General features: G+C 49.1%; 1 protein-coding gene across 1 annotated transcript in view; it reads left to right on the plus strand.

Moving 5' to 3' along the window:
- Positions 1-295: 295 nt before the first annotated feature.
- Positions 296-15,459, plus strand: part of NTSR1 (neurotensin receptor 1) — a 56,612-nt gene continuing 41,448 nt past the window's right edge. The window contains exon 1 of the mRNA XM_009950022.2: positions 296-964. Within this exon, the coding sequence (XP_009948324.1) occupies positions 296-964 (669 nt within the window). The remainder of the gene's footprint in view (positions 965-15,459) is intronic.

Genomic DNA, 15,459 nt, shown 5'->3' on the forward strand with positions numbered 1-15,459 from the left:
TCCTGCCCTGCCAGGGCACATCTGGGCGCCGGGGAGCTGCAGGGAGGAGGGAGCCGGAGCTGCGGGCTGCTCACAGCCGAGGCTGCTCCGCTGGGGGGGGGTGTGTGTGTGTGTGTGTGCGGGTGTGTGTGTCTCACACACGCACACGCACGGCAGCCCGGGAGCGGCAGGCGCCTCCTCCCCGCCGCATTAAAACGAGCCAAGTTTCCCCGCCGGGGGCAGCGGCACGTCGGGGCGCGGCGGCGGGTCCGAGCGCGGTGCTGAGCCCCCGGCGGGGCCGGCCCCGGCCCCGGGGATGCACCTGAACGCCACGACCCCGGCCGTGCCGGGCGGCCCCCATCCCCTGCACCCCAGCGGCTATGCCAACGCCTCCAACCGCTCCGACCTGCTCCCCAAAGGGCCCGACGAGGAGGACCTGGATGTCAACACCGACATCTACTCCAAAGTGATGGTGACCGTCATCTACTTGGCTCTGTTCTTGGTGGGCACCGTGGGCAACTCCATCACGGCGTACACGCTGGTGCGCAAGAAGTCGCTGCAGAACCTGCAGAGCACCGTGCACTACCACCTGGCCAGCCTCGCCTTCTCCGACCTCCTCATCTTCCTCCTCTGCATGCCCATCGAGCTCTACAACTTCATCTGGGTCCACCACCCGTGGGCTTTCGGGGGGGCCGTTTGCAAGGGCTACTACTTCCTCCGGGACGCCTGCACCTACGCCACGGCACTCAACATCGCCAGCCTCAGCGTGGAGCGCTACATGGCCATCTGCCATCCCTTCAAAGCCAAGAGCATCATGTCCCGCAGCCGCACCAAGAAGTTCATCAGCTGCATCTGGATCGCCTCCTTCCTCCTCGCCATCCCCATGATCTTCACCATGGGGGAGATCTACGGCAAGGACCAGGATCCTGACTCCCTCATCTGCACTACCATCGTGGATGCCTCCACGCTGAAGACGGTCATCCAGGTGAGGATCCCGGTGCCTGGGGCTCCCTAAGCAGCCACCTCCTTCCGCGGGCTCGAATGGCCAAACTTTGTGAGACGGGCAGGGCAGGAGGGAGAGGCTGGGAGGGGGGGACTGGCTCTGGAAACGGGGTGTCCCGGGCAGCCCTGATGGGGCGGACTGGCTCGGGGTGCGGGCAGGCAGGGTTGTTTGGGGGGTTGTGTTTCAGCTCCGCTTGCTGTGCATTATCCTGCACCCCCTCCTGCCCCACAGCGCCAGGCTGAGACCCTGCACGGGGGTAAATCCTGCACCGTGGTTAATCCAGCCCCCCCCGCCCCGAGCTCTTCTCCCGGTGCGACTGGTGTCCGGAGCCCAGGCTGTCCCAGACTGGGACCCCCATGTGCCACAGACGCCGGGGCAGCCGGGCCCCACTCTGCCGGCTGGCTGCCGTCTCGGACTGGGGATGCTTGGGTCCTCCCCAAATGTGGCAGTTCATCGCCAGAAAACCCACAAATCTCCACCCTTTCTCTGCATCTTCTGCATCTCCTTTCCTTCTGCTGGAAAGCAGCCAGCAAGATCAAGGGAAATAAAATCATCTCCCCCCCTCTGCCAGTTTCTTGGGTCGATCCAGAGCCACTTTCCTCTGTGTAGTGACAGATCCTAATTTCAGAAAGTTTTGGGAACAAGGTGTAGCATAGGCATCTGAAAACAAACTGCATCTTCAAAGCCAGAGGCTGGTATTTTTGCTGTTTTGGGGAAATCCATAGCTGATTTAACTAGCAGCCCCTTCCTGACTTCAGAAAGGCTTTGCTGCTCTCCAGACACTGCTTAATCTAACACACCCGTGCGTGGAAAGGATTTCAGCATCAACACTTGCTGTGTTCTAGTGCTCTGAGGGGTTGAGGCATTTGTTTACTGGAGCATTAGGCTTGAAAAATGTAAGAGACATGGAAGCAGAGACAGAAAGAGCAAGGCACCGATCTCCATCGTCCCTTTGCTGCCAGGCTTGCGTGTGGTAGCTTCTCAATCTTTCATTTTGAACATGAATTTCAGGTGGGTTTAATAAGCGACCCGTTAGAATTTAAAACAGCATGGGTACTAAAGCCTTTGAGATGTCCCCACAGTGAAAGGGAGGGAACTTAAAGGGAAACAGATCAGAACCACTTCTCCCACTAAAAGGGGGTGAGGGTACATGCAGTTCGATTTAAGCTCAGAGCCTGTAGAAGTTTAAACATGTCTCTCCAAGTTTCCCCTTGGACTGCTCCCATAAACCAAAATCCAGCCCCCACAGAAGCCCTGGATTCCCTCTGCATTTTGCCTCGATACCTAACTTTCATCTTGAGATGGTGGTGGCCGTAGGTGCTTTGTAGATTTTGTCAGTGGCAGCCCAGTGTATCAACCCAAATTCTCTACTCTCTAAGGAGATGTGGGCCATCTGATTTGAGAACAACGTGGCTGAAATGCATTATTTCCAATCATCATCCTCTTAGGATTAAAGTGATGCTCATTGTTACTATGATAGGGCTAAAACCAGGTGATTATTTCCTAGACATGTCTTTGGAGATTACGGTTTAAACAATTCTCGATGTATTTTACAGTCTTGCTGTTATTCAGGCTATACTTTATCCTGTTAGCCAAGTAAGAAGTAGACAGACGCAAATGCACAGTATGTGAAGTTCACCTGTGGGCTTTTCCTCATGTTGTTTTTTGTTTCTTTTTTTGTTTCACTTGTGAATTAGTTTAAAAGTAAAAACGAGGCAGCTGTTGGGGGAAAAAAAAGCCCCAAACCCTACCATACTGTTCCTCCTCAGGGGATCTGGCTACAAAAGTAGATTTGCTAAGATAGGAAGGTTGTTTAATGGCTTCGCTCCATTCCTCCGAGCACAGGGAAGCAGCACACAACGTGATGCAGGGCCCTGGACTGGGGAAGGCTCCAGAGTGAATAAGCAAAGCAGCTGCGAGTCAGGTTTGAAGTGCATTAATGGAAACCATTGCACAGCGTGTGAGCGGACATTCTCACGCCGTAAGCTGTGCAGGGGTTTAAAAAAAGACAAATAGTGGAAAACCTGTGAACGAAAGGGCAGTGGTAATGTGGAGAGTGACGCGCAAAGGTCTTGCTGGTCAGAAATCTGGAGCCCTGGTCTTTCGCAGTGGATTGAAGCTGCTTTAGAGCAGGTCTTTGCATCTCTGCATTCATTTTCTGTCTTTAAATTAAGCAGAGCAATGATGCACTTGCTCGAGCTGGCAAATCACTTGTAATAAATCAGTCAACATATTTCACTCCTCTTCCTGTTTGGCAAACTGTCTAAAGCAAACTGGGATTTTTTTTTTGGAAGCCATTAGCTCTCCGAGAGGTTTTATTTGTTGATTGATTGAAAGCCAGTCCCAGAACAGAGCAATTGTAACCATTTATAGACTCAGCCCAGTGTGAGTTATGGTTCTGCTGGAATCATTGTGGGAGAACGCTCCTTCCTGGGCTGGAACAAGCTTCCCAGGATGAATATTTGAGTGTATTAATTTAACATCTCTGATTTTGCGAAAGTTCCTCTGTATTTGTTTTGAATATTTAAGTTTTAATGGGCATTCTTGAGTGACACTAGACTCTGTGTGAACAACCAGGTTCACTTATAATAAGAAAAAAAGAGTAACTATTCAAACCACGCTCAGCATATTTGATTCTTGCTCATATTACTTAAGCTCCACAATAGTGTAAGAAGTAATTACTGATATTCCTCTAGTAATTACAGGTTGCTCAGTGCAGCACATACTGATAAGCAGGAAGAGCAATAAGTGAGATGTTCTGCAGGGTGTCCCCACGACCAGTACGACCAGGCACTGCACATCTCACATCGTGCCGTTGAGACATGAGCTCTGTGTGGCCTCTGATACTTAATTCTTTAGAATAGTACTATTTCCCAGCTTTATTTGTCACTATCCTTGCAGCTGCTTAAATCAGCCTGTGAATCTGGTTTATTATGTGTTCTTCATTGCCAAGTTTGCCTACTACTTCTGTCAGTCAGGGACGTCTGGTTTGAATATTGGTATCAGCATGGGATTTGATAGCGGGGGTAAGTCCATTATAGCCACATTATTTAGGTCTAGTTAACACTTGAACTGTCAGACATCCCCTAAAACACACTGGACCAAATTTTAGGTGTTTTTTCCACATAAATTAAACACCTCTTAAAGCCATCCCCTTACACGTAAATTCACATTTTCATGCCACTTCAGCTGGAGGAGGTTTTAAAAGCTACTCTTTGTGGCAGCAACAGATAGGAGAGCTCCGTGGCAGAATGAGATGTTTTCCCTGTTCACTTGCAAGTTGATAACCTGTGGGTTTGGCTACTTCACAGCCTTGCTGTTGGCTCTGGGGCCAGCTCCCCCGAAACAGGAGCCCACCGAGTGTCCCAACCCACCACGTGCAGCCCTGTGTGCTGTTAGCATCGTACACTCTCAGCCCTGCTTTTCAAAGAGGTCTGAATTTTAATGGCCAAACGTCTGTGCAAATCGATTTTCCTTTATTGCTTTTCACATTCTTACCTTCGTACCTCTTTTCTGGAGAGGTCCTTAATGGACCTGGGGAAAGAGAGGGAGCTGAAAGAAATACTTACGATCCTGGTGCACCATCAGCCCCAGCACACAGAGTCAGGCAACTCCTCAACCTAAAACCTCAGGATTGGGCACATGTGCAAGGGGAGCCTGGGTGGGGGCAGCTCTCTGCCACCCCATAATCCACAGGAGAGAGAGGAACATGTTTTCCTGCTGGCATGGATGGCTTTGCTGCAAAATGTCCCCTAAGTTATGGCAAATGCCTGGGTAGATATGTCTGACAAGTGCTAATGTTTTGTGTGCACGGACAGCTGGTGTGAACCCGCTTATTAAAATGCATGGCAGCAGGCCCTGCGCCTCCGTAAACTGTCACAGCTCCCTCAGCTCCAAGTTGCTCATTTGACAGGGCAACATCTTGGGGAGCACACTGGGAACCTTTCTGGAGCTCCTCACGGGTTTGGGTGGACAGCTGCTCCGGTTCTGCTCTTCATCAGCCCACCCTTGCGTGGCTGCAGCTCGCCTATCCCTCCAGATCGCTTGTTTATTATGTTTTATGAAGTCTGCTCATAGTTCAGATGATTTGTAGCGTAAATAACTCTGCACATGAAACAACCGCTTGCCCAAGGAGGTCCTCTGCTTTATTTCTTCTCCATTTCTTCTTGAGATGCCTTCAAAGGAATGTGCCAAAGAGCCTCAGGTCTGAAGGGGACAGGAAGGAAGGACCAAGGTGCAGCCTGGCCTCATCAGCATTGCCATGCTCTCTACACACTCTTCCAAGGACATCTATTCAATTCCCATTTGTCTGAGATGCCCACAAAGTTATTAACTCCATGCACAACGTTGCAAACACTCCCTTACACTTTCCTGCGGTGAGGAGCACCTCAGAGGGGGCTTACGATGAGTTTTCTGTCACGACAGCACACGGTCGGTGCTATGGACGGCTGGGCTCTGCCCACCGGCAGATCTGTGGTGCTGTGTCAATAAACATGTCAAGCATCTCTCTATAGTACACGAAAATAGCAACCCGTAAAACCAAATGTCTGAATTCTCTCCAGGATTGCTGGTAAATCATGTCCAAGATTAGTCAATGGCTTCAGTTCAGGAATCCCGCATTTATACTGATGTTGACTAGAGGAACTGAAGTTGGTTTCTTTTCCTTAGGTCACAGCCAAATTTCTGCTATGGCTTTTAATAACAGTACTGTTTTAAACCACTCACTGCAGCTCCATGCAGTGACAATCCCACCCATTGGGCCTGGGTGATAAAACTATCTTGGCTACCCACCCAGCATCTCTGCCCACCAGAGAAGCCCACGCCTGGGCACTGCTAACCTCTCCGGCAGCACAACAAATCAGCACCATTGTGGCAGGACTGTGTCCCATGAAAGGGGTCCTGCCAGATCATGGTGCTGCCAGCCCCTCAGGTAGAAAAGGAAATGAAGATGTTGGTATTTAATTGTGTCTGGATCCCTCCCACAGCGATGGAGAGAGACACCCGCCCCAGCAGGGATGCCCATCTGTGGTGGCATGAGCATCCCTAAAAAGCTGCCTTTTATTCCGCAGACCACGCAGGGAATCCAGGGCTTTAGTTCATCGTGTGCTCGACGGCACAGCCTGCCTAATCCCAGCCTGTTTACACCATGGTCCGTCTTGCAGCTAGATCTAAATTAAATAAGCTCTTGTGTTCATTGCTTTACATAACTACTCGGCCTGCTGTGTTTTGCCAGTTCTTACATAATTTCTTCTTTTTTTTTTTTTCCCCAATTGATTTTAATTCACTTGATTTCTTTTTCCCTCCCCCTTCCCGAGATGTCAGCTGGAGGGATAATAAAAGAACAAGGAAATGTGGCCCATCAATTTAGCTCTTAGGTTTTCCCCTTCACAGTATTTTGTAAAGGCAGAAGAGATGAAGGAAATCTAGTGGTTCCTCTTCCCAGAGGAAAAAAACAAAACAAGACAAAACAAAACAAACCCAAAACCTGTAGCTGCCTTTAATCTTCTTCCAGATCATTTAAAACAGCTATTTAATTGTCTTCTCCCTCCTTCCCCCCCTCTTCTCCCTTAAAGGCTTTTACCATCGTCTCTGTGCAGCATCTGCTTGAGACTCACAGATGGCACTTTCTCTTCCTGACATTTAGAAACGCTTCTGTGTCCTGCCCAAGGCACGCGTGACGGGCAGCATCCCACCGCGAGTGCTTTGGGCTTCGATGGTGTCACCATCACGTTTTCCTTACTGTGAAATTACCCCTTGCTGAGGGGTACAGGACAGCGGGTGAGCAAGGTTGTGTGGAGAGACTGGGGCGTGTGGTGGGGTCCAGGGCTGACAATGGGGGAAAGTTTGACCGATGCGGCCATCTAGCCCTAAAGCAGATAACATCAGACGCCAAAACCAACAGTCCCAGCGCTGACATCCCTCCTTTCGCTCACATTGAGCAGATGAAGCTGGGTTATTACATTACCAATCTGTCTGGTTGCTCTCTGGCATCAGCCACACGCGCCATGTCAAGCTGGAGATGTTTCCAATGCCCATCCTCCCCGTATCTCCGTACCCCACGTCCTTCTCATAGGTGTCCTCACCTTCAGTTTGGCATGGCAGAGAAAAGCAGGTCATAAATTCTGAGCTTTCCCAGCCTTTTCCCTACTTCTGTACACATACAAGCACCCTGCAGTCGCTTGTCTGGTGTGACCATCTGAGACGAGTCCAGTCGCAGCTGCTGGCATCACCCTCTGTAAGGACACGTCTGAGCAGGGGACCTGGCCAAGCCGTTCTCCTGATTTCATGAAGAGCTGCCTTTCTCTGAGTGATGCTCGTCCAGTATCACAACAGCCGGGGGTCCAGCAGCTCCCCTCCCCATGGTGGATGGAGCATGGAGCTCCTCGAGCATGGCTCGGTATTGCTTCCACCTCTCTTCCCGGGGTGCAGATGGCACCAAGTGCAGGGGATGCTCTTCGGCAGTGGATTACGAGTGAATCCTGCAAGGCTGCAGCCTGGAGGGTGGCAGGACCAGCCTCGGAGGACGAGGGACAGAACAACTGCACCTGCATGAGCCCTGCCATGGGAAGGGACCCGAGTGAGACACGGGCACGGGGCCTCATGCTGCTCGCCTGCCTGGCTGCCTGGCACCAAGCACCCGTGCCTTCCCCTGCCCAGGCTGGGCTGAATAGCTCAGCTCTGTCATTTTGTGTGAGGGTGTGATGTCTTGGAAAGGTTTGGAGTTTTTTCCCCTTAAACGAAACTCTTAGGGGAGAGGGCCAGCTAACTCATCATGCTCCAATAACAGCAGCCCCCACGTTTTGCCATTTCTTCTGTCCAATTTCAAAGCACCTTAGGTGTGGGATAAAAAAAGCCCCAAACTGATGACAAATCAGTTGAGCTGATGAGTTATTCAGGAAACAAGTGCTTGTGGCTGGTTTAGAAAAGGTGATGATGATGAAGTACTAAGTGTGTCTAGGTAGCAGAAAACTCTGAGCTGCTGGTTCGTTCCCAGTGTTTTCCTGCATTCAAAGTATCTGTCATTCAGTTTTCCATGGATGGGAGGCAAATAGCAGTGAGACAATTTTATTTCCCTGTATCCAAGTGCTTTCCTGGTGCTTCTCTGTGTGGAGGTCCATCCTCCTCCTCCCTCCCTGGGGTACCAGAAACCTGTCCCCAGCCCTGCTCCTGCCAGAACAGAGGATGCTGCTGCAGGACAGGGCTGTCCCTCGCCAGGGAGCGCTGCTCTCATCCTCGGCCTCTGGAGAAGGTAGTTCTGACCAGCTGGAGAAGCTGGTCACCCACAAGTGGTTTGAGCATGTGAGATTTGCTTCTCGTCTCCTGTGGCTTTTTCCCTTCAATAATTCTCAGCACAGAAGGTGCACTACTGGGCACAGCTTCATGGGGGCTTTTTTCTCCCAAGGAAAAAAAATGGATAGAATGAATAAGATCTTTTTAAGTGAACTTGGTTTTTGAGAGAAAGTTCAGTGAGGTTTCTTTGAAGCTTTTAAGTTCTTAGGGACTAGAGACAAATGTCAGTTGAAGACAGAAATCAGAGATGAGATTTTCCTAGTGGAAATAGGAAAAAAAAAAAAGAAAGGAAAAAATGTAAACTTTCATAAAATCTTCATTATCTGAAAGAGGTGGGGGGGGAAGTGTCTCTTTTATGCAAAGTGCTCATGAAACAGCTGGGAGTACCTCTAAACTATAAAGCCATTCACAGAGCGAAAAGCATGTTCAGTATCAGTAAAGCAGAGAGGCGTCAGAGTGACAGCTAAGCTGGAGGACGTGCTCTGGGTTGGTGGCATCGCTTGTGGCCGTGTTGCCATCTCTGGCGGAGCAGCCTCTCACCGTCCTCGCGGGCAGCCTCCCCGCCCGCCAGCTCCCTCCACGGTTTACACCCAGCCTGCAGATGTACATCTGCCCAGATGCTGAACTCTCTGCAGTAAATCTCCCTTTATAAAACCTTCCAGGTGTCTCTTTGCCAAGTGAATTCCTAAATATATAAAAGAGGAACAGGCAACCTAGACAGGGCTGCGTATATAGCCTCATTTCAGCAACATTTGTTGTTCTTTTTGCAAATACTCCTTGCTACTTTCCTGCCAATTATTACTCGCTGTAGATAATGAAGAATACATTTTGGGCCGCTGCTGTTAGAGCCAGCTTGCACTTTTGAAGTGAATGGTTTACCTTTCTCAAAGCAAATGGTTTATCTTGCTTCAAGAGATCTGTTCCTGCTCCGGAGGAAACAAAGGACATAAGCAAACGCTCCTTTAGCACATGCTATGCCCATCAAGAGACTCCCAGGATCCTGGAAACTGCCTGAGGACCTTCATTTGAGGGACTCAGGGTGGCTCTGGTTTAATCTTTCCATGTATTCCCACTTGCTGAATGACCCCAGGAGAGATCACACTTCAGCGCAACACTCAGGATGTGCCAGCAAGGCCTGCCTCCTGCCAACACCGGGTGTGTTTGGAACTGTCATGTGTCAAGATATCGTAAGACATCCAGGTACTGTTTCTTTGGGGCCAGTGAAAACCTGCTGTCCCTTTGCCTGGAGCACTTGCCTGACTTTTGGAGCCTTCAGGATGGTTTCCATTGCAAGAGAAAGGGCTAACACAAGGTTGCCTTCTCTGATAGACACTGGCTTTCAGAGCCAATGTGTGGACCTCAGTTTTCTGAGGAGGCAGTGGGACTCCAGGAGAAAGTTACACTCGGTTTGCTCAGGTTTCTGCCATGCAGTGTTGAGCTGGTTGCCTTCTCTTCCCAGGCAACGCAGCCCTGCTGATGGGTCCTCTCCAGCCCTTGCAGGCTCAGCCTGACAGACGCTCACCCACTGCCTCAGCTCTGCTGCTCAAGGCTTTGCATGTTGTCTAGCAGCAGGAGGAGCAATCTCATCCCTTAACCATCTCATTTTCCTCCTCCTTTAACCTTGAAGAAAGGGGTCCCCCAACTTATCAGCTTCACCCAGACTTGCAGAGCAAAGACCTGCCGCCTATCAGCTGTGAACGCTTTGATGCAGGATGGCATTCAGCTCAGCAGACCCCTACTTTTGATGAGGACTCCAAGGGGCTAATTAACACAGTCATTGCAGTGCCACATCCTATTAACTGTAACATAATCGAGAACAACGCAGGTCCGCAGTGCTGGATGGAATAAATGTGGTCTCAGTACCTGGTAGGACTGTCGCATCACCTTGTTCCCTCAGAGAACTTGTTTATAAAGTCCATAACCATTTGAATATGTTCAATACCAAATTAAACTGCTTTTTCCCTCCTATTCTATGATTTTTTCAAAACCATCTTATAAAAATGCAGCTCATACAGCCACTGGGAAAGTTTAGCTCATTGCTCACATCACTATTAATTCCTCCTGCAAAGACCTTGCATTTTATCCTCATGGGGACAATTTATACATTTTAATATACTCGTTTCATTCAAAAGAGAAACTCACAGGATTGAGTTTCCCTCTCCAAAGCCCAGGTTTCATTTTTTTTTATTACTGTCAGTCATGGGCTTATGACACCATCATACTTACTTATTCCTTAACATCAAGTGAGTGAAGTGTGATAAAGCACCGTAGGAGGAAGGGAAAATACAGGTTCAAGCTAATAAATAGATATTTGACGTCAAGATACAGTGATGGGGCAGAGTGTGTGCCCCAAACACTTAACAGACTGCAGTCACTAACCCAAGGGACAAACTCTGCCCCAGGCTGGATCTCCTTCACACAGCTTTGGCAGCTCGCAGGTGCTTCCTGACCAGCACAGGAGAGCTGCAGGATGGAAAATCCCTTGAAAGGGCAAAAAAATACGCAGGAATTTGGTTAGAAAGTATATCACAGTGCAGGAGCCCAGCAGAGCAGGGCACACAGCCAGGCTGGCAGTCCTGGTCCTGCCTGGAGCCCAAGCTGTGCCAGGAAACAAATCCTGTAATACCTGAGGCTCCAAGAGGCAGAGAGGAGCTGCAGCAGAGAAAGACACTGGGGAAAAGCAGCAATAAAGTAACCGTCACATTCACTGCCCCTTTGGGATATGCATTTTTTTCTCCTCTAAAGTCCAACGGAATTTCTTTGCTCCCATCCCCAGCAGCACAAGAGGAGGTACAGGCACAGCCTCATGCCTGCACAGTTGACATGAAGAAAATCCAGAAGCAGAGTGTGGGGAGGGGGAGAGGAAGGTAAAGGGACGGGGAGGGGGTTGTGGTTTCATAGCAGGTTGGTTAAAAATAAGTCAGCAGGGTCTGCGAGCTGCTTGGGGGGTTAGAGATGGATTAGTGAGCTGGGCAGCACCAGGCAGTCAGGAGGGCACCGAAGTGTGGTGTGACGTTGCATTGATTGTGTACCTTCCTCCAAACATTTGTGGTCTAATTCGTGTCCTCGGGTGGAGGGACGTTTCATGTTCATGCTGCCACGCTGTTCTCGGCCACACATAGCACTATTCCCAGCGGCTGTTACCAAGCCTGAAGCGAGCCAGAAGAACCCCAAACCCTTCTCTCCTGTGCTCAGCTCAAGATGGTCATTCCCACCTTGCCTCCCTCCAGCCCAGGGTCCAAATCAGGTGACGCCCTCCCACACCACAGAGCAAGGGGGCCAGCACAACTCCCATTTCTTCGTAGTTTTTGAACCATCTGCCTCTATAAAAACCACAGTGTGGCAGCTGTGCTGCTGTGGCAAGGTTTGCAGGGAGCAGGACATTTCTCAGGGTGATGGGTATGTGTTTCCCAGGACCGAAGCCCCAAATCCCATCGCCCGAAATCTCCTCCTGAATTTGGGCCGCTGACTGCCAAGGGATTGGGTGGAAAGCAGAGGTCGTTTGTGTCGCGTGAGCCGAGCCCCTGCACCCATGCCACCGGCCGTGCTCGCACCTTCACTGCTCCTCTGAGCTCCGCTGCAGGCAGGACATGCCAGGGAGAGGGAGGAGAGCTCAGCCTCAGAGCTCTTCCCCACAGGGCTTGTGCCACAGGAGTCATGGCTGTGCCACTGGAACGACCTGTGTTTACTCCAGGGATTTTAATTTTCATCATCAAAAGCTTCAGCGCTTTGACTTCTGTGCAGTGGAATTCATCTATCACTTCATATACTCCGAGGCCAGGAGCAGTTTTTTTCAGTTGTTTGCCTAAAATAAGTGAAAAAATAATCTCGGTGCAGTTTAGCACGAAGTTTTTTTCCTTATTGCCAGAAGAGCAAGGCTGACTATGTTGCTATAATGAAGATGTTTATACATCAGATGAAAAGACTGATGCACTGGAGATATTTTGCTGAACTTCAGCTCCAGCAAAGCCATACTCTTTTCTGCCCCAGCCAAAATGTCCACAACACAGCCAGCACTACTGGAGTTTGGGCTGACACTACAAACCCCACTAAGGGGATTAGTTGTCACCCCAAATGAGTTTCTCAAGGCACCAAGATGGGACTTGCCACTACTGTTTCCTCCAGTGAGTCAGGCAGCCGACCAAATTTGTACAGTCCACTGTTAAAAGCTCTCACGCTTGAGTCTGCAGTCAACAGTAGGACAGTGTTTGACTTAAATATGGCCTTTAATTTATTTATAACTGCATATCCAGCACTCAGTATCATATTTAATGCAAATAACATTCAAGTGAAATCCCCTCTGAGAGGCACATTATGAAGATTAACAGCCTGGCTTTTCTGTTACTCCAGTTTATACAGTGCTGATTTGTGCTTGGTGCTTTATAGGCAAGTGTTAAGAATATTTGAATAAAGAAATCTATATTTAAGACTGCCATTTTGCAAAAAATCAGTGCCTGAAAGCCTGCTCGTGGCTCCACGGCCAAAGGAAAGGGCTGGAGGGATAGAAACCTCTGGGAAATTATGACATCCATGTAGGCAAGAACTTCAAAAGGTAATCTCTGCTGGTCACGCGACAGACCATCTGTGAGGGGTTTATTTCTTTTAATTACATAGCCCACTTTCCTTCTAAACAAGCTGTCAGGAAAATTAATCTCACCAAGTTTAAGATGACGCTGAACATATTCTTATGCCCTGCAATTATCTGGAGCTGGTTTATTCCTTTGTATCTTTGTGTGATAAATTTGTCAGGTGCAATGCCGTAGGCTCAGCACCTCATTACGGACTTTATTAATAGGTTTGTGTCTGATCTTCTGTCTTGGTCCTTCTCTGTCACTCCCACTCTGCCCATGTCACTGCCCAAGTTCACATTTCATGGAGGAGAAATGTGGTATTGTGAAACGTGGCCAAAACCATTAGTTATCAAGACAGGAATCAGTTTTGTTTTGATTTTCACCGTGGATCAGGCTCACACTCCATCTCTGCAGAGAAGCTGCTTCAGGCTCCCTCACGCTGAATAATGCAAAGGGCCTTTTGCAGGACGTTGGCTCCGTGACTTGTGTTGGGACTTGTTTTGGCATCTGCTCTGCAGGTTGCCGTCGAGGTGCAGTTCTGAGATGCACAAAGGAAAGACACAAATCTCAGGGTCTAAACTGCTCCTTGGCTATTGCAGCTAAACAGCCACGTCTGTGTGTGTTGGAATCCTGAGTCCCTGGCACCTGTACACTCAGTTTTGCACAAAAAAGCATTAAAGGATGGTGTATAGAGGTATTCAAAAGATGTGCAGACATAGCACTTAGGGACGTGGAGTTGGTAGTGTTAGGTGAATGGTTGGGACTTGATGATCCTAAGGGTCTTTTCCAGCCTAAACAATTCTACCATCTATGTGCCAAAGAGCCCACAGGCTAAATAATCACCGGAGTGATGCTACTCATTCCCCGCGGCATTGTACAGGTACTGGCTCTGTCACTGGTGTACTTGTTGCTTGCAAAGAACCTCTTGTAGCAAAGAGGGAGGGAAACCTCTCCCCTCTTTTTCTCTAAGAGGGAGTTATGCAGTGGTGAGACTTCCTAAGGGCGACTATTGCTTGAGGACAGTGTTGGGGTATTGGAAGGGAATAACCAGCCCAGCTTTAGCTGGAGACAGGTCAACGCAATGGCTGCACGGCCAGAAACACTGCCTGATCCGCTGGTTGTTTTCCAAGAGCGTCCTGGAGCCAAGCAAATATTTATTCTTTAGTGTCTAGTGAGAAAGGGGTTTTGTTTGAAGATAGAGCACTAGCAGCTACAAAAGCCATTTTTCTGAGTCAAAGAAAATGGCAGAAGCCTATTAGACCTTCCAGCCCACTGCTAAACACACTCCACTCAGGAACAGCAGATAGCTCAGAGAATTTCCAACAAGAGCTCCATTATGGATGCATTTTCCCTCAGTTCGGCACCAAGACAGGGGTCTCACTGACAATGTGTCTCAGGGCAGTGCTTCCAATGAAAACAAAACCACCCTCATCCAAAGAAGCGAGACTTTTGAAAGGGACCAGGGCAGAGAGGTGGTAATAATAATAAAACATGAAGAAGTTGCAGCTCCCAGAACCCAGCTGCCCAAGCTCAGCATCCACTCCACTGCCTGCACCCTCCCTGCTCCTCCCAAATCCCATCAGGTCCTATCAGCTCTTCCTGCAGTCTTGCCCTGCTTCGCTGAGGTTTCAGCTTGGTGCAATCCCTTTGCAACCTGCTCTTTAAATTCCCCCTGTCTAGGGTGGCTCCCCACTGCACTAGGGGAAGGCTGGAGGCTAAAGGAGGTGCTGGAAGCAAGAGGAATATTTCAGGTTACAAGCATTGATAGGGCTTTAGGATAGAGTAAAGCTCTGAGCTGTGTCCGAGGGAGCTACTCTGCTCCTCTATAAAAGAGAACAGGCATCTAGTTCACCAGTGATATTAATGCTAGGGGTCCTCTAGGAAAAGAGAAGGAAGATGAAGCATGGCAGGAGCTATTTATTTCGAGAATGAGATGCCAGGTGCATTACTGCTTGCCAGCTCTGTCTCTTCCAGCAAATGAGGTCTCCTACCCCTGTCAGTCCCTGCCTAGCCTGAGTTCCTCTGAAAAGGGATGGAGAGATGTGATCTGCAGGGAATGGCTGCATCACAGGGAGACGATGCAGAAGGTCTTCCACTTTCATGAATGCTTTTCTTTTCCCTCTTTCCCCCGCTTTTATCTACGGAGATGTTTCAGGAAAGACTACCTCACATATAGTGATGTTGCAGCCAGAAATAAAGCTGGCTTCTGTCTTCATTCCTTTGAAACAAGTGTGTTTGGGAAAGGGAAAATTGCAGGGTATACTCTAGAGGTTTTCTCCTATTGTGTAGTGCTGTGCTTAATTCCATCCCTTAAATATTGCCCAGGAAAAAAATTGCTTTTAAAGGCTCTCAGGGGCCACCCTCCTCATTGCGAGGTTATGTCTCCTTCCTCTCGCGCAAAACAATTTCAAATAATGTTTCTGTTTTCTGCTCTGAAGGTTGCTGGTTTCTTCCTCATGAAATAATGGAAAACTCTGTTGAACTTACCAATTATTAGGGTAAAATGTAATTTACTCAGTTTCAATTAAAACAAAACAAAAAAAAACCCTAAAGCAATAAAAAATCCGCTGGCAGCCTGTAAAAAGTACAGGCAAAGAGACAAGGGCAGAAACAGGG

Source organism: Leptosomus discolor, chromosome 17 (genome assembly GCF_034619465.1).
Source record: "Leptosomus discolor isolate bLepDis1 chromosome 17, bLepDis1.hap2, whole genome shotgun sequence".
In the NCBI taxonomy this organism is placed as follows: domain Eukaryota; kingdom Metazoa; phylum Chordata; class Aves; order Leptosomiformes; family Leptosomidae; genus Leptosomus; species Leptosomus discolor.